This window comes from Panulirus ornatus, chromosome 22, assembly GCF_036320965.1.
Source record: "Panulirus ornatus isolate Po-2019 chromosome 22, ASM3632096v1, whole genome shotgun sequence".
Lineage (NCBI taxonomy): Eukaryota > Metazoa > Arthropoda > Malacostraca > Decapoda > Palinuridae > Panulirus > Panulirus ornatus.
In genome coordinates, this window is record NC_092245.1 from 5,309,208 (window position 1) to 5,335,019 (window position 25,812).

The 25,812-nt window shown below is 42.1% G+C and overlaps 1 protein-coding gene across 1 annotated transcript in view; it reads left to right on the forward strand.

Annotated features, from left to right (window-relative positions):
* Nucleotides 1-25,812, forward strand: part of Vps50 (vacuolar protein sorting 50) — a 157,884-nt gene that overhangs the window by 20,293 nt on the left and 111,779 nt on the right. The window contains exon 3 of the mRNA XM_071675939.1: nucleotides 12,262-12,422. Within this exon, the coding sequence (XP_071532040.1) occupies nucleotides 12,262-12,422 (161 nt within the window). The remainder of the gene's footprint in view (nucleotides 1-12,261; nucleotides 12,423-25,812) is intronic.

The following is a 25,812-nucleotide window of genomic DNA, read 5'->3' on the forward strand; positions in this document are numbered from 1 at the left end:
TCAGTCACCAGCTTCTGCAGCTTCTCACATGAATCAGCCACCAGCGCTGTATCATCAGCGAACAACAACTGACTCACTTCCCAAGCTCTCTCATCCCCAACAGACTTCATACTTGCCCCTCTTTCCAAAACTCTTGCATTCACCTCCCTAACAACCCCATCCATAAACAGATTAAACAACCATGGAGACATCACACACCGCTGCCGCAAACCTACATTCACTGAGAACCAATCACTTTCCTCTCTTCCTACACGTACACATGCCTTACATCCTCGATAAAAACTTTTCACTGCTTCTAACAACTTGCCTCCCACACCATATATTCTTAATACCTCCCACAGAGCATCTCTATCAACTCTATCATATGCCTTCTCCAGATCCATAAATGCTACATACAAATCCATTTGCTTTTCTAAGTATTTCTCACATACATTCTTCAAAGCAAACACCTGATCCACACATCCTCTACCACTTCTGAAACCACACTGCTCTTCCCCAATCTGATGCTCTGTACATGCCTTCACCCTCTCAATCAATACCCTCCCATATATATATATATATATATATATATATATATATATATATATATATATATATATATATATATATTTATATATGTTTATAGTTGTGTTACTGGAGTGATAGTTTTTCATACATGGTGCTTTGACAAGAAAATAGTGAAATTGGAAAAATGTAGCTTAGACATTGAAGCTTATTGATACAGTGGTTAAATTGATGAGAACTACTATTGACTTTTGTGTAAATAAATTAAACATTTCCTTTTTCCATAGCCAGAGGTTGAACCATTATGTGACATTCATTTTTTCTTTTCATTTCAAGCTAGAAGTTTCAGTTTTCTAAATTGTTTCTTACATTTTTCATATGTATATATATGTATGTGTGTGTGTATGTGCATGTGTGTGTGTATGTGTGTGTATGTGTATGTATATATATGTATATTATCCCAGGGGATAGGGGTGAAAGAATACTTCCCACGCATTCCTCGCGTGTCGTAGAAAGCGACTGAGGGGACGGGAGCGGGGGGCCAGAAATCCTCCCCTCCTTGTATTTTTTAACTTTCTAAAATGGGAAACAGAAGAAGGAGTCATGCGGGGAATGCTCATACTCTCGAAGGCTCAGATTGGGGTGCCTAAATGTGTGAGGATGTAACCAAGATGTAAAAAAAGGAGAGATAGATAGTATGTTTGAGGAAAGGAACCTGGATATTTTGGCTCTGAGTGAAACGAAGCTCAAGGGTGAAGGGGAAGAGTGGTTTGGGAATGTCTTGGGAGTAAAGTCAGGGGTTAGTGAGAGGACAAGAGCAAGGGAAGGAGTAGCAGTACTCCTGAAACAGGAGTTGTGGGAGCACGTGATAGAATGTAAGAAAGTAAATTCTCGATTAATATGGGTAAAACTGAAAGTTGATGGAGAGAGATGGGTGATTATTGGTGCATATGCACCTGGGCATGAGAAGAAAGATCATGAGAGGCAAGTGTTTTGGGAGCAGCTGAATGAGTGTGTTAGTGGTTTTGATGCACGAGACCGGGTTATAGTGATGGGTGATTTGAATGCAAAGGTGAGTAATGTGGCAGTTGAGGGAATAATTGGTATACATGGGGTGTTCAGTGTTGTAAATGGAAATGGTGAAGAGCTTGTAGATTTATGTGCTGAAAAAGGACTGATGATTGGGAATACCTGGTTTAAAAAGCGAGATATACATAAGTATACTTATGTAAGTAGGAGAGATGGCCAGAGAGCATTATTGGATTACGTGTTAATTGACAGGCGCACGAAAGAGAGACTTTTGGATGTTAATGTGCTGAGAGGTGCAACTGGAGGGATGTCTGATCATTATCTTGTGGAGGCTAAGGTGAAGATTTGTATGGGTTTTCAGAAAAAAAGAGTGAATGTTGGGGTGAAGAGGGTGGTGAGAGTAAGTGAGCTTGGGAAGGAGACTTGTGTGAGGAAATACCAGGAGAGACTGAGTACAGAATGGAAAAAGGTGAGAACAATGGAAGTAAGGGGAGTGGGGGAGGAATGGGATGTATTTAGGGAATCAGTGATGGATTGCGCAAAAGATGCTTGTGGCATGAGAAGAGTGGGAGGTGGGTTGATTAGAAAGGGTAGTGAGTGGTGGGATGAAGAAGTAAGAGTATTAGTGAAAGAGAAGAGAGAGGCATTTGGACGATTTTTGCAGGGAAAAAATGCAGTTGAGTGGGAGACGTATAAAAGAAAGAGACAGGAGGTCAAGAGAAAGGTGCGAGAGGTGAAAAAAAGGGCAAATGAGAGTTGGGGTGAGAGAGTATCTTTAAATTTTAGGGAGAATAAAAAGATGTTCTGGAAGGAGGTAAATAAAGTGCGTAAGAAAAGGGAGCAAATGGGAACTTCAGTGAAGGGCACAAATGGGGAGGTGATAACAAGTAGTGGTGATGTGAGAAGGAGATGGAGTGAGTATTTTGAAGGTTTGTTGAATGTGTTTGATGATAGAGTGGCAGATATAGGGTGTTTTGGTCGAGGTGGTGTGCAAAGTGAGAGGGTTAGGGAAAATGATTTGGTAAACAGAGAAGAGGTAGTAAAAGCTTTGCGGAAGATGAAAGCCGGCAAGGCAGCAGGTTTGGATGGTATTGCAGTGGAATTTATTAAAAAGGGGGTGACTGTATTGTTGACTGGTTGGTAAGGTTATTTAATGTATGTATGACTCACGGTGAGGTGCCTGAGGATTGGCGGAATGCGTGCATAGTGCCATTGTACAAAGGCAAAGGGGATAAGAGTGAGTGCTCAAATTACAGAGGTATAAGTTTGTTGAGTATTCCTGGGAAATTATATGGGAGGGTATTGATTGAGAGGGTGAAGGCATGTACAGAGCATCAGATTGGGGAAGAGCAGTGTGGTTTCAGAAGTGGTAGAGGATGTGTGGATCAGGTGTTTGCTTTGAAGAATGTATGTGAGAAATACTTAGAAAAGCAAATGGATTTGTATGTAGCATTTATGGATCTAGAGAAGGCATATGATAGAGTTGATAGAGATGCTCTGTGGAAGGTATTAAGAATATATGGTGTGGGAGGCAAGTTGTTAGAAGCAGTGAAAAGTTTTTATTGAGGATGTAAGGCATGTGTACGTGTAGGAAGAGAGGAAAGTGATTGGTTCTCAGTGAATGTAGGTTTGCGGCAGGGGTGTGTGATGTCTCCATGGTTGTTTAATTTGTTTATGGATGGGGTTGTTAGGGAGGTAAATGCAAGAGTTTTGGAAAGAGGGGCAAGTATGAAGTCTGTTGGGGATGAGAGAGCTTGGGAAGTGAGTCAGTTGTTGTTCGCTGATGATACAGCGCTGGTGGCTGATTCATGTGAGAAACTGCAGAAGCTGGTGACTGAGTTTGGTAAAGTGTGTGAAAGAAGAAAGTTAAGAGTAAATGTGAATAAGAGCAAGGTTATTAGGTACAGTAGGGTTGAGGGTCAATTCAATTGGGAGGTGAGTTTGAATGGAGAAAAACTGGAGGAAGTGAAGTGTTTTAGATATATGGGAGTGGATCTGGCAGCGGATGGAACCATGGAAGCGGAAGTGGATCATAGGGTGGGGGAGGGGGCGAAAATTCTGGGAGCCTTGAAGAATGTGTGGAAGTCGAGAACATTATCTCGGAAAGCAAAAATGGGTATGTTTGAAGGAATAGTGGTTCCAACAATGTTGTATGGTTGCGAGGCATGGGCTATGGATAGAGTTGTGTGCAGGAGGATGGATGTGCTGGAAATGAGATGTTTGAGGACAATGTGTGGTGTGAGGTGGTTTGATAGAGTAAGTAACGTAAGGGTAAGAGAGATGTGTGGAAATAAAAAGAGCGTGGTTGAGAGAGCAGAAGAGGGTGTTTTGAAATGGTTTGGGCACATGGAGAGAATGAGTGAGGAAAGATTGACCAAGAGGATATATGTGTCGGAGGTGGAGGGAACGAGGAGAAGAGGGAGACCAAATTGGAGGTGGAAAGATGGAGTGAAAAAGATTTTGTGTGATCGGGGCCTGAACATGCAGGAGGGTGAAAGGAGGGCAAGGAATAGAATGAATTGGAGCGATGTGGTATACCGGGCTTGATGTGCTATCAGTGGATTGAATCAGGGCATGTGAAGCGTCTGGGGTAAACCATGGAAAGCTGTGTAGGTATGTATATTTGCGTGTGTGGACGTATGTATATACATGTGTATGGGGGTGGGATGGGCCATTTCTTTCGTCTGTTTCCTTGCGCTACCTCGCAAACGCGGGAGACAGTGACAAAGCAAAAAAAAAAAAAATTTTTCGCCCCCTCCCCCACCCTATGATCCACTTCCGCTTCCATGGTTCCATCCGCTGACAGATCCACTCCCAGATATCTAAAACACTTCACTTCCTCCAGTTTTTCACCATTCAAACTCACCTCCCAATTGACTTGACCCTCAACCCTACTGTACCTAATAACCTTGCTCTTATTCACATTTACTCTTAACTTTCTTCTTTCACACACTTAACCAAACTCAGTCACCAGCTTCTGCAATTTCTCACATGAATCAGCCACCAGCGCTGTATCATCAGCGAACAACAACTGACTCACTTCCCAAGCTCTCTCATCCCCAACAGACCTCATACTTGCCCCTCTTTCCAAAACCCCATCCATAAACAAATTAAACAACCATGGGGACATCACACACCCCTGCCACAAACCTACATTCACTGAGAACCAATCACTTTCCTCTCTTCCTACACGTACACATGCCTTACATCCTCGATAAAAACTTTTCACTGCTTCTAACAACTTGCCTCCCACACCATATATTCTTAATACCTTCCACAGAGCATCTCTATCAACTCTATCATATGCCTTCTCCACATCCATAAATGCTACATACAAATCCATTTGCTTTTCTAAGTATTTCTCACATACATTCTTCAAAGCAAACACCTGATCCACACATCCTCTACCACTTCTGAAACCACACTGCTCTTCCCCAATCTGATGCTCTGTACATGCCTTCACCCTCTCAATCAATACCCTCCCATATAATTTCCCAGGAATACTCAACAAACTTATACCTCTGTAATTTGAGCACTCACTCTTATCCCCTTTGCCTTTGTACAATTTCACTATGCACGCATTCCGCCAATCCTCAGGCACCTCACCATGAGTCATAAATACATTAAATAACCTTACCAACCAGTCAATAATACAGTCACACCCTTTTTTAATAAATTCCACTGCAATACCATCCAAACCTGCTGCCTTGCCAGCTTTCATCTTCCGCAAAGCTTTTATTACCTCTTCTCTGTTTACCAAATCATTTTCCCTAACCCTCTCACTTTGCACACCACCTCGACCAAAACACCCTATATCTGCCACTCTATCATCAAACACATTCAACAAACCTTCAAAATACTCACCCCATCTCCTTCTCACATCACCACTACTTGTTATCACCTCCCCATTAGTGCCCTTCACAGAAGTTCCCATTTGCTCCCTTGTCTTATGCACTTTATTTACCTCCTTCCAGAACATCTTTTTATTCTCCCTAAAATTTAATGATACACTCTCACCCCAACTCTCATTTGCCCTCTTTTTCACCTCTTGCACCTTTCTCTTGACCTCCTGTCTCTTTCTTTTATACAACTCCCACTCAATTGCATTTTTTCCGTGCAAAAATTGTCCAAATGCCTCTCTCTTCTCTTTAACTAATAATCTTACTTCTTCATCCCACCACTCACTACCCTTTCTAATCAAACCACCTCCCACTCTTCTCATGCCATATATATATATATATATATTTTTTTTTTATTTTATTATACTTTGTCGCTGTCTCCCGCGTTTGCGAGGTAGCGCAAGGAAACAGACAAAAGAAATGGCCCAACCCCCCCCCATATACATGTATATACATACGTCCACACACGCAAATATACACACCTACACAGCTTTCCATGGTTTACCCCAGACGCTTCACATGCCTTGATTCAATCCACTGACAGCACGTCAACCACGGTATACCACATCGCTCCAATTTACTCTATTCCTTGCCCTCCTTTCACCCTCCTGCATGTTCAGGCCCCGATCACACAAAATCTTTTTCACTCCATCTTTCCACCTAAAATTTGGTCTCCCTCTTCTCCTCGTTCCCTCCACCTCCGACACATATATCCTCTTGGTCAATCTTTCCTCACTCATTCTCTCCATGTGCCCAAACCACTTCAAAACACCCTCTTCTGATCTCTCAACCACGCTCTTTTTATTTCCACACATCTCTCTTACCCTTACGTTACTCACTCGATCAAACCACCTCACACCACACATTGTCCTCAAACATCTCATTTCCAGCACATCCATCCTCCTGCGCACAACTCTATCCATAGCCCACGCCTCGCAACCATACAACATTGTTGGAACCACTATTCCTTCAAACATACCCATTTTTGCTTTCCGAGATAATGTTCTCAACTTCCACACATTCTTCAAGGCCCCCAGAATTTTCGCCCCCTCCCCCACCCTATGATCCACTTCCGCTTCCATGGTTCCATCCGCTGCCAGATCCACTCCCAGATATCTAAAACACTTCACTTCCTCCAGTTTTTCTCCATTCAAACTCACCTCCCAATTGACTTGACCCTCAACCCTACTGTACCTAATAACCTTGCTCTTATTCACATTTACTCTTAACTTTCTTCTTCCACACACTTTACCAAACTCAGTCACCAGCTTCTGCAGTTTCTCACATGAATCAGCCACCAGCGCTGTATCATCAGCGAACAACAACTGACTCACTTCCCAAGCTCTCTCATCCCCAACAGACTTCATACTTGCCCCTCTTTCCAAAACTCTTGCATTTACCTCCCTAACAACCCCATCCATAAACAAATTAAACAACCATGGAGACATCACACACCCCTGCAGCAAACCTACATTCACTGAGAACCAATCACTTTCCTCTCTTCCTACACGTACACATGCCTTACATCCTCGATAAAAACTTTTCACTGCTTCTAACAACTTTCCTCCCACACCATATATTCTTAATACCTTCCAAAGAGCATCTCTATCAACTCTATCATATGCCTTCTCCAGATCCATAAATGCTACATACAAATCCACTTGCTTTTCTAAGTATTTCTCACATACATTCTTCAAAGCAAACACCTGATCCACACATCCTCTACCACTTCTGAAACCACACTGCTCTTCCCCAATCTGATGCTCTGTACATGCCTTCACCGTCTCAATCAATACCCTCCCATATAATTTACCAGGAATACTCAACAAACTTATACCTCTGTAATTTGAGCACTCACTCATCCCCTTTATATATATATATATATATATATATATATATATATATATCCCTGGGGATAGGGGAGAAAGAATACTCCCACGTATTCCCTGTGTGCCGTAGAAAGTGACTAAAAGGGGAAGGAGTGGGGGTTGGAAATCCTCCCCTCTTGTTTTTTTTTTTAATTTTCCAAAAGAAGGAACAGAGAAGGGGGCAAGGTGAGGATGTTCCCTCAGAGGCCCAGTCGTCTGTTCTTAACGCTACCTCGCTAATGCGGGAAATGGCGAATAGTTTGAAAGAAATAATATATATATATTTATTTTATTTTTATTTATTTTGCTTTGTCGCTGTCTCCCGCGTTTGCAAGGTAGCGCAAGGAAACAGACGAAAGAAATGGCCCAACCCACCCCCATACACAATGTATATACATACACGTCCACACACGCAAATATACATACCTATACATCTCAATGTACACATATATACACACACACAGACACACACATATATACCCATGCACACAGTTCACACTGTCTGCCCCCATTCACTCCCATCGCCACCTCGCCACACATGGAATACCATCCCCCTCCCCGCTCATGTGTGCAAGGTAGCACTAGGAAATGACAACAAAGGCCCCATTCGTTCACACTCATTCTCTAGCTGTCATGCAATAATGCCCGAAACCACAGCTCCCTTTCCACATCCAGGCCCCACACAACTTTCCATGGTTTACCCCAGACGCTTCACATGCCCTGATTCAATCCACTGACAGCACGTCAACCCCAGTATACCACATCGATCCAATTCACTCTATTCCTTGCCCTCCTTTCACCCTCCTGCATGTTCAGGCCCCGATCACACAAAATCTTTTTCACTCCATCTTTCCACTATTCCTTTCCCTCCTTTCACCCTCCTGCATGTTCAGGCCCCGATCACACAAAATCTTTTTCACTCCATCTTTCCACCTCCAATTTGGTCTCCCACTTCTCCTCGTTCCCTCCACCTCCGACACATATATCCTCTTGGTCAATCTTTCCTCACTCATTCTCTCCATGTGCCCAAACCATTTGAAAACACCCTCTCTCAACCACGCTCTTTTTATTTCCACACATTTCTCTTACCCTCACATTACTTACTCGATCAAACCACCTCACTCCACACATTGTCCTCAAACATCTCATTTCCAGCACATCCACCCTCCTGCGCACAACTCTATCCATAGCCCACACCTCGCAACCATACAACATTGTTGGAACCACTATTCCTTCAAACATACCCATTTTTGCTTTCCGAGATAATGTTCTCGACTTCCACACATTCTTCAAGGCTCCCAGGATTTTCGCCCCCTCCCCCACCCTATGATCCACATCCGCTTCCATGGTTCCATCCGCTTCCAGATCCACTCCCAGATATCTAAAACACTTTACTTCCTCCAGTTTTTCTCCATTCAAACTCACCTCCCAATTGACTTGACCCTCAACCCTACTGTACCTAATAACCTTGCTCTTATTCACATTTACTCTTAACTTTCTTCTTTCACACACTTTACCAAACTCAGTCAGCAGCTTCTGCAGTTTCTCACATTAATCAGCCACCAGCGCTGTATCATCAGCGAACAACAACTGACTCACTTCCCAAGCTCTCTCATCCACAACAGACTTCATACTTGCCCCTCTTTCCAAAACTCTTGCATTCACCTCCCTAACAACCCCATCCATAAACAAATTAAACAACCATGGAGACATCACACACCCCTGCCGCAAACCTACATTCACTGAGAACCAATCACTTTCCTCTCTTCCTACACGTACACATGCCTTACATCCTCGATAAAAACTTTTCACTGCTTCTAACAACTTTCCTCCCACACCATATATTCTTAATACCTTCCACAGAGCATCTCTATCAACTCTATCATATGCCTTCTCCAGATCCATAAATGCTACATACAAATCCATTTGCTTTTCTAAGTATTTCTCACATACATTCTTCAAAGCAAACACCTGATCCACACATCCTCTACCACTTCTGAAACCACACTGCTCTTCCCCAATCTGATGCTATGTACATGCCTTCACCCTCTCAATCAATACCCTCCCATATAATTTACCAGGAATACTCAACAAACTTATACCTCTGTAATTTGAGCACTCACTCTTATCCCCTTTGCCTTTGTACAATGGCACTATGCACGCATTCCGCCAATCCTCAGGCACCTCACCATGAGTCATACATACATTAAATAACCTTACCAACCAGTCAACAATACAGTCACCCCCTTTTTTTATAAATTCCACTGCAATACCATCCAAACCTGCTGCCTTGCCGGCTTTCATCTTCCACAAAGCTTTCACTACCTCTTCTCTGTTTACCAAATCATTTTCCCTAACCCTCTCACTTTGCACACCACCTCGACCAAAACACCCTATATCTGCCACTCTATCATCAAACACATTCAACAAACCTTCAAAATACTCACTCCATCTCCTTCTCACATCACCACTACTTGTTATCACCTCCCCATTTGCGCCCTTCACTGAAGTTCCCATTTGCTCCCTTGTCTTACGCACTTTATTTACCTCCTTCCAGAACATCTTTTTATTCTCCCTAAAATTTAATGATACTCTCTCACCCCAACTCTCATTTGCCCTTTTTTTCACCTCTTGCACCTTTCTCTTGACCTCCTGTCTCTTTCTTTTATACATCTCCCACTCAATTGCATTTTTTCCCTGCAAAAATCGTCCAAATGCCTCTCTCTTCTCTTTCACCAATACTCTTACTTCTTCATCCCACCACTCACTACCCTTTCTAATCAACCCACCTCCCACTCTTCTCATGCCACAAACATATTTTGCGCAATCCATCACTGATTCCCTAAATACATCCCATTCCTCCCCCACTCCCCTTACTTCCATTGTTCTCACCTTTTTCCATTCTGTACTCAGTCTCTCCTGGTACTTCCTCACACAGGTCTCCTTCCCAAGCTCACTTACTCTCACCACCCTCTTCACCCCAACATTCACTCTTCTTTTCTGGAAACCCATACAAATCTTCACCTTTGCCTCCACAAGATAATGATCAGACATCCCTCCAGTTGCACCTCTCAGCACATTAACATCCAAAAGTCTCTCTTTCGCACGCCTGTCAATTACCACGTAATCCAATAACGCTCTCTGGCCATCTCTCCTACTTACATAAGTATACTTATGTAAATAAATAAATAAATAAATATATAAATAAATAAATATATAAATAAATAAATAAATAAATAAATGTATATATATATTGATGGTACTGAGGTAGGGGAAATGTATTATTGTGAAATATTGCAGTGCATTGGAGCCAAGATTTCTTGGTATGAATGGATAGCATGGTTTTTTGAGGTGTTGTCTAAAGAGCTCCTGGTATTCAAGAAAAGAAGTTGCAGACAAGTACTGTACAGGAAAAGCTTTATTATATAACAGGTACCTAACTACAAAGCTCCTGCATTCAAAATTTCCATTATTCCCCAAAACTTGTCTCTTCTTTTCTGTTGATACTCGTTCACGCTTTCCCATATTAGCAAGTTAGTGCCAAGAACAGATGAAGAAAAGGCTTCATTCACTCTGATCTGTACTAGATGCCATGCATGATAAATCAGAACCACAGCACATTATCCACAGCTGGGCCCTACAGTGCTTTCATTGGTTGGTTCATATACCCTGGTTCAATCTTTTGACAGTATATTTTATTCTGTATGCCTCATTGCTTCAGTTTGCTCTATCCTGTGCATGCCTTTCACCCTATTGCATGTTTAGGCCCTGAGCACTCAAACTTTATTCACTCCATCCGTTCATCTCCAGTTAAGTCTCCCTCTTCTTGTTCCTTCAACTTTTGACATATCCTCTTCATCATCCTCTCATCACCCACTCTCTCAATATGTCCAAAGCATCTTAGCATACCTTCAGCTTTTTCAGCCAGACTCTTATAACCAAACCTCACTCTTACCCTATCATTACTTACTCAGTTAACCCTCCTCACACCACATACTGTTCTCAAATGTTTCATTTCCAACATAGTTACCCTCCTTACTTTCTCATCTGTACATCTGTAGCCTCTGCATCTCATCCATATAACTTTGTCAGGACTAGTATACCATCAGCCACTCATTTTTGCCCTCCTAGCTAGTGACCTCTCTTTCCACATGATCCTCAGTGTTTCCAGGACCTTCACTACTTCAACCATCCAATAACTCACCTCGGCTTCCATGGTTCCATTTGCTGCCATGTCCATTCCCAGGTATCTGAAATACTTCACTTCCCCCAAGTTCTCTCAGCAAACAAGTATGATAAAATCTTATATGTATGGTAAGAAAAAGGAGTTTTACACTTGTATGGCCTATCTGAACTTTTTGCCATGCAGCTTTTAAAAGTTTTTGTATAGTCTTTGCATTCACAGTTTCATCACTTAACTTCTCCATTCGTCCACAACCATCAAGCTTGCTTAATTTCTTGTCATGAAGTCCTGTTGATCATTGCATTTTTTAAGGAATTGATTACTACTGACACTGTCTAATTGGTTAAAAACTTGAAGGCTACAGCCACTAAGGTAACTCACCTCTTTTATTTCAGGTACTATCTCTTTTGCTTGCATCTGGACCCACTTTATTAGTTCTTAATATTTCTTTGAGGTGATGAAACTTAAGATGTATATTATGATTTACACATGATTTACATCTGATATACATTTTTTTACTTTATGTCTCATTGCATATTTATACTATAAAATTCATTAAGGGGAAAGCTGTGAATGAATGTTGTGAATTTATAGCTGAAAAGGAAAGAACCATGTAGGAAATGCTTTGAAAGCTCATTGCTGCTAAGGAGATAGTTCTATGTCAAGGTCAGAGAACCTTTTCAGTTACATTATATTATTTTCTGCACTCGATGTGTTATGGTATTGGTAGACTATGGATAGATAGTAAGATGGATGAATTTGCTCTTTTTTTTTCCAGATGTCAATTGTAACCAACACAACTCTGACCATCCTAAGACTTATTGGCAAATATATCCAGATGATGAGGTTACTTCAACCGATAGCTTTTGATGTGATGATTTGCCTTAGTCATCTTTTTGACTACTACCTCTACAGTGTCTTCACATTCTTTGGTACCAGGTAATTTTTTGAAAGTTGTGTGCTTGTTACTAAAAACATGAGATGACATTTGCATTATGAATACCTCTTTCCTAATTCCATCAAGAGTAATATCTATAGAAGATTCTGAACTAGATGTCCAGCTTTGTGTCTGAAAATTGGCATAATATACATATATCAATGTGGTTTCAGAAGTGGTAGAGGATGTGTGGTCAGGTGTTCGCTTTGAAGAATGTATGTGAGAAATACTTAGAAAAGCAAATGAATTTGTATGTATCATTTTTGGATTTGGAGAAGGCATATGATAGAGTTGATAGAGATGCTCTGTGGAAAGTATTAAGACTGTATGGTGTGGAAGGCAAGTTGTTAGAAGCAGTGAAAAGTTTTTATCAAGGATGTAAGGCATGTGTACAAGGAGGAAGAGAGGAAAGTGATTGGTTCTCAGTGAATGTAGGTTTGCAGCAGGGGTGCGTCATGTCTTCATGGTTGTTTAATTTGTTTATGGATGGGGTTGTTAGGGAGGTGAATGCAAGAGTTTTGGATGGAGGGGCAAGAATGCAGCGTGTTGTGGATGAGAGGTCTTGGGAAGTGAGTCAGTTGTTCGCTGATGATGCAGCGCTGGTGACTGATTCGGGTGAGAAACTGCAGAAGCTGGTGACTGAGTTTAGTAAAGTGTATGAAAGAAGAAAGCTGAGAGTAAATGTGAATAAGAGCAAGGTTATTAGGAACAGTAGGATTGAGGGAGAAGTCAATTGGGAGGTAAATTTGAATGGAGAAAAACTGGAGGAAGTGAGGTGTTTTAGATATCTGGGAGTGGATTTGGCAGCGGATGGAACCATGGAAGCAGAAGTGAGTCACAGGGTGGGGGAGGGGGCGAAAGTTCTGTGAGCATTGAAAAATGTGTGAAAGGCGAGAACATTATCTCGGAAAGCAAAAATGGGTATGTTTGAAAGAATAGTGGTTCCAATAATGTTATATGGTTGTGAGGTGTGGGCTATAGATAGAGTTGTGCAGAGGAGGGTGGATGTGTTGGAAATGAGATATTTGAGGAAAATATGTTGTGTGAAATGGTTTGATCGAGTAAGTAATGAAAGGGTAAGAGAGATGTGTGGTAATAAAAAGAGTGTGGCTGAGAGAGCAGAAGAGGGTGTTTTGAAATTGTTTGGTCACATGGAGAGAATGAGTGAGGAAAGATTGACAAAGAGGATATATGTGTCAGAGGTGGAGGAAAAAGAAGTGGGAGACCAAATTGGAGGTGGAAAGATGGAGTGAAAAAGATTTTGAGTGATCGGGGCCTGAACATGCAGAAGGGTGAAAGGCGTGCAAGGAATAGAGTGAATTGGAATGATGTGGTACAACGGGGTCGACGTGCTGTCAATGGATTGAACCAGGGCATGTGAAGCGTGTGGGGTAAACCATGGAAGGTTCTATGGGGCCTGGATGTGGAAAGGGAGCTGTGGTTTGGGTGCATTATACATGACAGCTAGAGACTTGAGTGTGAACGAATGAATGTGGCCTTTGTTGTCTTTTCCTAGCGCTACCTCATGCGCATGCGGGGTAAGGGAGTTGTCATTTCACGTGTGGCAGGGTGGCAACAGAATGAAGAAAGGCAGGCAGGTATGAATTTTTTTTTTTTTTTTTTTTTTTTTTTTTTTTTTTTTTTTGCCACTGTCTCCCGCGTTTGCGAGGTAGCGCAAGGAAACAGACGAAAGAAATGGCCCAACCCACCCCCATACACATGTATATACATATGTCCACACATGCAAATATACATACCTACACAGCTTTCCATGGTTTACCCAAGACGCTTCACGTGCCCCGATTCAATCCACTGACAGCACGTCAACCCCGGTATACCACATCGCTCCAATTCACTCTATTCCTTGCCCTCCTTTCACCCTCCTGCATGTTCAGGCCCCGATCACACAAAATCTTTTTCACTCCATCTTTCCACCTCCAATTTGGTCTCCCTCTTCTCCTCGTTCCCTCCACCTCCGACACATATATCCTCTTGGTCAATCTTTCCTCACTCATTCTCTCCATGTGCCCAAACCATTTCAAAACACCCTCTTCTGCTCTCTCAACCACGCTCTTTTTATTTCCACACATCTCTCTTACCCTTACGTTACTTACTCGATCAAACCACCTCACACCACACATTGTCCTCAAACATCTCATTTCCAGCATATCCATCCTCCTGCGCACAAGTCTATCCATAGCCCACGCCTCGCAACCATACAACATTGTTGGAACCACTATTCCTTCAAACATACCCATTTTTGCTTTCCGAGATAATGTTCTCGACTTCCACACATTCTTCAAGGCTCCCAGAATTTTCGCCCCCTCCCCCACCCTATGATCCACTTCCGCTTCCATGGTTCCATCCGCTGCCAGATCCACACCCAGATATCTAAAACACTTCACTTCCTCCAGTTTTTCTCCATTCAAACTCACCTCCCAATTGACTTGACCCTCAACCCTACTGTACCTAATAACCTTGCTCTTATTCACATTTACTCTTAACTTTCTTCTTTCACACACTTTACCAAACTCAGTCACCAGCTTCTGCAGTTTCTCACATGAATCAGCCACCAGCTCTGTATCATCAGCGAACAACAACTGACTCACTTCCCAAGCTCTCTCATCCCCAACAGACTTCATACTTGCCCCTCTTTCCAAAACTCTTGCATTCACCTCCCTAACAACCCCATCCATAAACAAATTAAACAACCATGGAGACATTACACACCCCTGCCGCAAACCTACATTCAGTGAGAACCAATCACTTTCCTCTCTTCCTACACGTACACATGCCTTACATCCTCGATAAAAACTTTTCACTGAAATATGTAAATGTGTATATAGGTATATGCAGGGAAAAAATGCAAATGAGTGGGAGATGTATAAAAGAAAGAAGCAGGAGGTCAAGAGAAATGTGCAAGAGGTGAAAAAGAGGGCAAATGAAAGTTGGGGTGAGAGAATATCATTAAATTTTAGGGAGAATAAAAAGATGTTTTGGAAGGAGGTAAATAAAGTGTGTAAGACAAGGGAGGGTATTGATTGAGAGGGTGAAGGCATGTACAGAGCATCAGATTGGGGAAGAGCAGTGTGGTTTCAGAAGTGGTAGAGGATGTGTGGATCAGGTGTTTGCTTTGAAGAATGTATGTGAGAAATACTTAGAAAAGCAAATGGATTTGTATGTAGCATTTATGGATCTGGAGAAGGCATATGATAGAGTTGATAGAGATGCTCTGTGGCAGGTATTAAGAATATATGGTGTGGGAGGCAAGTTGTTAGAAGCAGTGAAAAGTTGTTATCGAGGATGTATGGCATGTGTACGTGTAGGAAGAGAGGAAAGTGATAGGTTCTCAGTGAATGTAGGTTTGCGGCAGGGGTGTGTGATGTCTCCATGGTTGTGTTTAATTTGTTTATGGATGGGGTTGTTAGGGAGGTAAATGCAAGAGTTTTGGAAAGAGGGGCAAGTATGAAGTCTGTTGTGGATGAGAGAGCTTGGGAAGTGAGTCAGTTGTTGTTCGCTGATGATACAGCGCTGGTGGCTGATTCATGTGAGAAACTGCAGAAGCTGGTGACTGAGTTTGGTAAAGTGTGTGAAAGAAGAAAGTTAAGAGTAAATGTGAATAAGAGCAAGGTTATTAGGTACAGTAGGGTTGAGGGTCAAGTCCGTTGGGAGGTAAGTTTGAATGGAGCAAAACTGGAGGAAGTAAAGTGTTTTAGATATCTGGGAGTGGATCTGGCAGCCGATGGAACAATGGAAGCGGAAGTGGATCATAGGATGGGGGAGGGGGCGAAAATCCTGGGAGCCTTGAAGAATGTGTGGAAGTCGAGAACATTATCTCGGAAAGCAAAAATGGGTATGTTTGAAGGAATAGTGGTTCCAACAATGTTGTATGGTTGCGAGGCGTGGTCTATGGATAGAGTTGTGTGCAGGAGGATGGATGTGCTGGAAATGAGATGTTTGAGGACAATGTGTGGTGTGAGGTGGTTTGATCGAGTAAGTAACGTAAGGGTAAGAGAGATGTGTGGAAATAAAAAGAGCGTGGTTGAGAGATCAGAAGAGGGTGTTTTGAAATGGTTTGGGCACATGGAGAGAATGAGTGAGGAAAGATTGACCAAGAGGATATATGTGTCGGAGGTGGAGGGAACGAGGAGAAGTGGGAGACCAAATTGGAGGTGGAAAGATGGAGTGAAAAAGATTTTGTGTGATTTGGGCCTGAACATGCAGGAGGGTGAAAGGAGGGCAAGGAATAGAGTGAATTGGATCGATGTGGTATACTGGGGTTGACGTGCTGTCAGTGGGTTGAATCAGGGCATGTGAAGCGTCTGGGGTAAACCATGGAAAGGTGTGTAGGTATGTATATTTGCGTGTGTGGACGTATGTATATACATGTGTATGGGGGTGGGTTGGGCCATTTCTTTCGTCTGTTTCCTTGCGCTACCTCGCAAACGCGGGAGACAGTGAAAAAAAAAAAAAAAGACAAGGGAGCAAATGGGAACTTCAGTGAAGGGGCAAATGGGGAGATGATAACAAGTAGTGGTGATGTGAGAAGGAGGTGGAGTGAGTATTTTGAAGGTTTGTTGAATGTGTTTGATGATAGAGTGGCAGATATATGGTGTTTTGGTCGAGGTGGTGTGCAAAGTGAGAGGGTTAGGGAAAATGATTTGGTAAACAGACAAGAGGTAGTAAAAGCTTTGCGGAAGATGAAAGCCGGCAAGGCAGCAGATTTGGATGGTATTGCAGTGGAATTTATTAAAAAAGGGGGTAACTGTATTGTTGACTGGTTGGTAAGGTTGTTTAATGTATGTATTACTCATGGTGAGGTGCCTGAGGATTGGCGGAATGCTTGCATAGTGCCATTGTACAAAGGCAAAGGGGATAAGAGTGAGTGCTCAAATTACAGAGGTATAAGTTTGTTGAGTATTCCTGGGAAATTATATGGGAGGGTATTGATTGAGAGGGTGAAGGCATGTACAGAGCATCAGATTGGGAAAGAGCAGTGTGGTTTCAGAAGTGGTAGAGGATGCGTCGATCAGGTGTTTGCTTTGAAGAATGTATGTGAGAAATACTTAGAAAAGCAAATGGATTTGTATGTAGCATTTATGGATCTGCAGAAGGCATATGATAGAGTTGATAGAGGTGCTCTGTGGAAGGTATTAAGAATGTATGGTGTGGGAGGCAAGTTGTTAGAAGCAGTGAAAAGTTTTTATTGAGGATGTAAGGCATGTGTACGTGTAGGAAGAGAGGAAAGTGAATGGTTCTCAGTGAATGTAGGTTTGTGGCAGGGGTGTGTGATGTCTCCATGGCTGTTTAATTTGTTTATGGATGGGATTGTTAGTGAGGTGAATGCAAGAATTTTGGAAAGAGGGGCAAGTATGCAGTCTGTTGTGGATGAGAGAGCTTGGGAAGTGTCAGTTGTTGTTCGCTAACGATACAGCGCTGGTGGCTGATTCATGTGAGAAAGTGCAGAAGCTGGTGACTGAGTTTGGTAAAGTGTGTGAAAGAAGAAAGTTAAGAGTAAATGTGAATAAGAGCAAGGTTATTAGGTACAGTAGGGTTGAGGGTCAAATCATTTGGGAGGTAAGTTTGAGTGGAGAAAAACTGGAGGAAGTGAAGTGTTTTAGATATCTGGGAGTGCATCTGGCTGCAGATGGAACCATGGAAGCGGAAGTGAATCATAGGGTGGGGGAGGGGGCGAAAATTCAGGGAGCCTTGAAGAATGTGTGGAAGTCGAGAACATTATCTTGGAAAGCAAAAATGGGTATGTTTGAAGGAATATTGGTTCCAACAATGTTGTATGGTTGTGAGGCGTAGGCTATGGATAGAGTTGTGCGCAGGAGGATGGATGTGCTGGAAATGAGATGTTTGAGGACAATGTGTGGTGTGAGGTGGTTTGATCGAGTAAGTAACGTAAGGGTAAGAGAGATGTGTGGAAATAAAAAGAGCTGTGGTTGAGAGATCAGAAGAGGGTGTTTTGAAATGGTTTGGGCACATGGAGAGAATGAGTGAGGAAAGATTGACCAAGAGGATATATGTGTCGGAGGTGGAGGGAACGAGGAGAAGTGGGAGACCAAATTGGAGGTGGAAAGATGGAGTGAAAAAGATTTTGTGTGATCGGGGCCTGAACATGCAGGAGGGTGAAAGGAGGGCAAGGAATAGAGTGAATTGGATCGATGTGGTATACTGGGGTTGACGTGCTGTCAGTGGGTTGAATCAGGGCATGTGAAGCGTCTGGGGTAAACCATGGAAAGCTGTGTAGGTATGTATATTTGCGTGTGTGGACGTATGTATATACATGTGTATGGGGGTGGGTTGGGCCATTTCTTTCGTCTGTTTCCTTGCGCTACCTCGCAAACGCGGGAGACAGTGAAAAAAAAAAAAAAAGACAAGGGAGCAAATGGGAACTTCAGTGAAGGGGCTAATGGGGAGATGATAACAAGTAGTGGTGATGTGAGAAGGAGGTGGAGTGAGTATTTTGAAGGTTTGTTGAATGTGTTTGATGATAGAGTGGCAGATATAGGGTGTTTTGGTCGAGGTGGTGTGCAAAGTGAGAGGGTTAGGGAAAATGATTTGGTAAACAGACAAGAGGTAGTAAAAGCTTTGCGGAAGATGAAAGCCGGCAAGGCAGCGGATTTGGATGGTATTGCAGTGGAATTTATTAAAAAAGGGGGTAACTGTATTGTTGACTGGTTGGTAAGGTTATTTAATGTATGTATTACTCATGGTGAGGTGCCTGAGGATTGGCGGAATGCTTGCATAGTGCCATTGTACAAAGGCAAAGGGGATAAGAGTGAGTGCTCAAATTACAGAGGTATAAGTTTGTTGAGTATTCCTGGGAAATTATATGGGAGGGTATTGATTGAGAGGGTGAAGGCATGTACAGAGCATCAGATTGGGGAAGAGCAGTGTGGTTTCAGAAGTGGTAGAGGATGCGTCGATCAGGTGTTTGCTTTGAAGAATGTATGTGAGAAATACTTAGAAAAGCAAATGGATTTGTATGTAGCATTTATGGATCTGCAGAAGGCATATGATAGAGTTGATAGAGGTGCTCTGTGGAAGGCATTAAGAATGTATGGTGTGGGAGGCAAGTTGTTAGAAGCAGTGAAAAGTTTTTATTGAGGATGTAAGGCATGTGTACGTGTAGGAAGAGAGGAAAGTGAATGGTTCTCAGTGAATGTAGGTTTGTGGCAGGGGTGTGTGATGTCTCCATGGCTGTTTAATTTGTTTATGGATGGGATTGTTAGTGAGGTGAATGCAAGAATTTTGGAAAGAGGGGCAAGTATGCAGTCTGTTGTGGATGAGAGAGCTTGAGAAGTGTCAGTTGTTGTTCGCTAACGATACAGCGCTGGTGGCTGATTCATGTGAGAAAGTGCAGAAGCTGGTGACTGAGTTTGGTAAAGTGTGTGAAAGAAGAAAGTTAAGAGTAAATGTGAATAAGAGCAAGGTTATTAGGTACAGTAGGGTTGAGGGTCAAATCATTTGGGAGGTAAGTTTGAGTGGAGAAAAACTGGAGGAAGTGAAGTGTTTTAGATATCTGGGAGTGCATCTGGCTGCAGATGGAACCATGGAAGCGGAAGTGAATCATAGGGTGGGGGAGGGGGCAAAAATTCAGGGAGCCTTGAAGAATGTGTGGAAGTCGAGAACATTATCTTGGAAAGCAAAAATGGGTATGTTTGAAGGAATATTGGTTCCAACAATGTTGTATGGTTGTGAGGCGTAGGCTATGGATAGAGTTGTGCGCAGGAGGATGGATGTGTTGGAAATGAGATGTTTGAGGACAATATGTGGTGTGAGGTGGTTTGATCGAGTAAGTAATGTAAGGGTAAGAGAGATGTGTGGAAATAAAAAGAGTGTGGTTGAGAGAGCAGAAGAGGGTGTTTTGAAATTGTTTGGTCACATGGAGAGAATGAGTGAGGAAAGATTGACCAAGAGGATATATGTGTCGGAGGTGGAGGGAACGAGGAGAAATGGGAGACCAAATTGGAGGTGGAAAGATGGAGTGAAAAAGATTTTGAGTGATTGGGGCCTGAACATGCAGGAGGGTGAAAGGCGTGCAAGGAATAGAGTGAATTGGAATGATTTGGTATACCGGGGTCGACGTGCTGTCAATGGATTGAACCAGGGCATGTGAAGCGTCTGGGGTAAACCATGGAAAGTTGTGTGGGGCCTGGATGTGGAAAGGGAGCTGTGGTTTCGGTGCATTATTACATGGCAGCTAGAGACTGTGTGAACGAATGTGGCCTTTGTGGTCTTTTCCTAGTGCTACCTCGCACACATGAGGGGGGGGGGGGTTGTTATTCCATGTGTGGCGAGGTGGCGATGGGAATAAATAAAGGCAGACAGTATGAATTATGTACATATGTATATATGTATATGTCTGTGTGTGTATATATATATGTGTGTGCATTTAGATGTATTTTTTTTTTTTTTTTTTTTTCCATACTATTCGCCATTTCCCGCGATAGCGAGGTAGCGTTAAGAACAGAGGACTGGGCCTTTGAGGGAATATCCTCACCTGGCCCCCTTCTCTGTTCCTTCTTTTGGAAAGTTAAAAAAAAAAAAACGAGAGGGGAGGATTTCCAGCCCCCCGCTCCCTTCCCTTTTAGTCGCCTTCTACGACACGCAGGGAATACGTGGGAAGTATTCTTTCTCCCCTATCCCCATGTATAGGTATGTATGTATATTTGCGTGTGTGGACGTGTATGTATATACATATGTATGTGGGTGGGTTGGGCCATTCTTTTGTCTGTTTCCTTGCGCTACCTCGCTAACGCGGGAGACAGCGACAAAGCTAATAAAATGTATATATATGTATACTTTGAAATGTATAGGTATGTATATTTGCATGTGTGTACGTGTATGTATATACATGAGTATGTGGGTGGGTTGGGCCATTCTTTTGTCTGTTTCCTTGTGCTACCTCGCTAACACGGGAGACAGCGACAAAGTACAATAAATGAATATAAATGAATGTACATTAAATTTTCATTAGATTACATTCATCAGGACTGAGGTGGGATTCTGCTTGCTGAGCTCCCCCTGGAGTATGTTTTGTATATTTTGTTGATATTTCTTCAGATATTGTGAGCAGATGTTTAGAATGAAAAATACAAAAAGAAATACAAAAAAGGATGCAGTTGAACCAGACCATTTGTCAGTTAACTTATCCATTAATGCAGAGGCAGATATGAGGTTATTTGTAGGAGCAGGGAAGAAACAGATATGGTCATGCATCTTCTGCATATCATAGAGGGCAGTTAAGTGAAGTGAGACTGGTGAGTTCCTGGAAATTCTCCCCTCCTTTGTTATCACTTTCTGAAAGTTGGATCAGAATAAGGGGAAAAGTGAGGATTTTTCCGTCAAAGGTTCAGTTTGTACTGCTGCTCCATAGAGGTGGGAATGATGGACATGTATAGGAGGAGAAATTACTTAGAATAAAGTATTAACTACATCTGGAAGGTATGAACAGTTTCCTACTGTATGTTTTCAATTTTCCTTATAGGCTATTAACATACAGTGTCTGCTAATGATGTAGGCATGAGTTGGCCCACAATGATTATAATGCAAATCACTTTACAACCTAAAGTAGTGTTGGCACCTTCTAGTGAGCAGTAGCAACTACCTGACATGCCTCCATACCACATGAACCTGCCTCAATAACAGTTTAGCTCTTGTAGGAGCAAGGAATGCTTTTTTAGTGCTCCACCACTTATGCCCTGGATTTTCAGTATCTTTCCCTTGGCTTACCTCTCCCACCTACTGTGATTGGATATACTCACAAGTGACAAAATAGCTTCTATAGTAGCACTTTACCAAAGCAAATAAGACAGGTAAGGAAATTTATAATGTTACTAGTGTAAATTTGAGATCAGTACAATAATGGGTGAAGAAATTGAATGGTAGCAGCAGTACCACTGCACCAACCCATGTGAAATGCCGTGTGAAGGCTAGAAAAGCCTCTCTAATAGTCTGTCTGCTCTTAAACATCACATAGATGTAGATCCATGGTAGAGTTCAAAAGAATTGAAAAACCTCCAGATTGCTAAGTAATGTGTTAGTAATGACATTGAAGCACTGTCTACACGATGACCTTAAGTACTGGAGCTGCAGGCTGCATCTTAAATCACTCATAACTCATAGGCACCAGAAGGTAAGGGTTGATTTTTGCAAGAAATATATAGAATGGGGTATGGCTAAGTTCAGAAGTGTCTTGTGGAGTGATGAGTTCACCATTTCTGTGGCATGTGACTGTGGCGGGCCTGTGTACAGGCTGTGATCCATTTGACCCCAAGTACATTAAAAGCACTGTAAAGTTCCTTACTTCACTTATAACAAAGGACTGTTTCAGTTATTATGCTGTTAGGGCTTTGTAGTGTTGCCAAAGAATGAAACTATGAGATACATGGCTCCCTGCCACATTGCCACACTAGTCACTGATTGGCTTAAGGACTGTGCAGTGGAATTTTTGAGTGACTGGCCCTTGTATTGACCAGATTAGAATCCAATAGAAAACTTGTAGACACTTATAAAGATGAAATTATTTGGTAGGGATACTTAGTTGCAACCTAAGTTGGAGGCAGCCATTCATGAAATTTACTCAAAGATGTACCCTAAATAGCTTCAGAACCTTGTTGATTCTATACTTGGTCATTTGAAGGAGTGTATAAAGAGAGGGAAACCAAAAAGTACTAGTTGTGTAAAAACTCAGTGTTCATGTTTTTTTTTTTTCTCCCGCGTTTGCGAGGTAGCGCAAGGAAACAGACGAAAGAAATGGCCCAACCCACCCCCATACACATGTATATACATACGTCCACACACGCAAATATTTTATTTCATGTTTATCCTTGATAGTTGTGCTGTGGCCCCATTGAGCATTACTTATTGGCAGATTCTGTACATCCATGCATTACTTCATTGGCAGACACTGTATATTCAAAATGGGAAATTCTAAATAAAACTACAGTGAAAGATACATTAAAAACATAGTCATTATAATTAATCTGTCAACCCATAACACTTCCTTCAGTTTTCCTTTCCATCCCTCAAATTTCATTTTTTTTTTATTTAAAGAATGTGTAAAACCATAGTTTCAAAGCTATTCCTTTTATGTATATAACCATACAATTTCATATACTCATTTTACAATGGCAAAAATTTTCAGAGGTGTATTTCATGGATGGGGTTGTTAGGGAGGTGAATGCAAAAGTTTTGGAGAGAGGGGCAAGTATGCAGTCTGTTGTGGATGAGAGGGCTTAGGAAGTGAGTCAGTTGTTGTTCGCTGATGATACAGCGCTGGTGGCTGATTTGGGTGAGTAACTGCAGAAGCTGGTGACTGAGTTTAGTAAAGTGTTTGAAAGAAGAAAGCTGAGAGTAGATATGAATAAGAGCAAGGTTATTAGGCACAGTAGGGTTTAGGGACACGTCAGTTGGGAGGTAAATTTGAATGGAGAAAAACGAGGAAGTGAAGTGTTTTAGATATCTGGGAGTGGATTTGGCTGCGGATGGAACCATGGAAGCAGAAGTGAGTCACAGGGTGGGGGAGGGGACGAAAGTTCTAGGGGCGTTGAAAAATGCGTGGAAGGCGAGAACATTATCTCGGAAAGCAAAAATGGGTATGTTTGAAGGCAAAGTGGTTCCAACAATGTTATATGGTTGCGAGGCGTTGGCTATAGATAGAGTTGTGCGGAGGAGGGTGGATGTGTTGGAAATGAGATATTTGAGGACAAAATTTGGTGTGCGGTGGTTTGATCGAGTAAGTAATGAAAGGGTAAGAGAGATGTGTGGTAATAAAAAGAGCGTGGTTGAGAGAGCAGAAGAGGGTGTTTTGAAATGGTTTGGTCACATGGAGAGAATGAGTGAAGAAAGATTGACCAAGAGGATATATGTGTCAGAGGTGGAGGAAACGAGGAGAAGTGGGAGACCAAATTGGAGGTGGAAGGATGGAGTGAAAAAGATTTTGAGTGATCAGGGCCTGAACATATAGGAGGGTGAAAGGCGTGCAAGGATTAGAGTGAATTGGAACGATGTGGTATACCGGGGTTGATGTGCTGTCAATGGATTGAACTAGGGCATTTGAAGTGTCTGGGGTAAACCATGGAAAGTTCTGCGGGGCCTGGATGTGGAAAGGGAGCCTTGGTTTCGGTGCATTATACATGACAGCTAGAGACTGAGTGTGAACGAATGTGGCCTTTGTTGTCTTTTCCTAGTGCTACATCATTCGCATGCAGGGGGAGAGGGTTGTCATTTCATGTGTGGTGGGGTGGTGACGGAATGAATAAAGGCAAGCAAGTATGAATTATGTACATGTGTATATATATATATATATATATATATATATATATATATATATATATATATATATGTCTGTGTATGTATATATATGTATACATTGAAATGTATGGGTATGTATATGTGCGTGTGTGGACATGTATGTATATACGTGTGTATGTGGGTGGGTTGCGCCGTTCTTTTGTCTGTTTCCTTGTGCTCCCTCAGTAACGCGGGAGACGGCAACAAAGTATAGTAAATAAAAAAAAAAGATATTTCATGCAATACTTTCCCAGTCAAAATGTGTTTAAAAGAAATTTTGTGTATGTTTCATCACAGTTGACCAAAAAGTGCAGAAGTAGGGCCTAAGTGTCAAGCAAGTTTATGCAGTGTGCTTGTTTTATTATTTTTTATGTTTGCTAAGATGACTCAGGCAATTGAGGCCTATTCAAGGCCATCCCCATCATGCTATATTTATTATGCTTGTTATTATTAATCATACTTAATTGCAGTTTCCCACATTATCAAGGTAGTGCCAGGAGACAGATGAAAAAAGACCTATCCACTCATATATCTATATATATACATTATTTTTTTATTGTACTTAACCACAGTCTCCCGCGTTAGCAAGGTGGCGCATGGAAACAGATGAGGAATGGCCCAACCCACCCACATACACATGTATATATATATAACCGCTTACACACACGCATATACATGTATAAACATTTTAACATATACATGCATATACATACACAGACATATACATATATACACATGTACATATCCATACTTGCTGCCTTCATCCGTTTCCATCACCACCCCACCACACATGAAATAACATCCCTCCCTTCCAGCGAGGCAGCGGCAGGAACAGACAAAAAGGCCACTTTCGTTCACAGTTAGTCTCTAGCTGTCACGTGTAATGCACCAAAACCACAGCTCCCTTTACATATCCAGGCCCCACAGACCTTTCCATGATTCACCCCAGACACTTCACATGCTCTGGTTCAATCCATTGACAGCACGTCGACCCCAGTATACCACTTGGCTTGAGTTCACTTTATTCCTTTCATGCCTTTCACCCTCCTGTGTGTTCAGGCCCTGATCACTCAAAGTCTTTTTCAC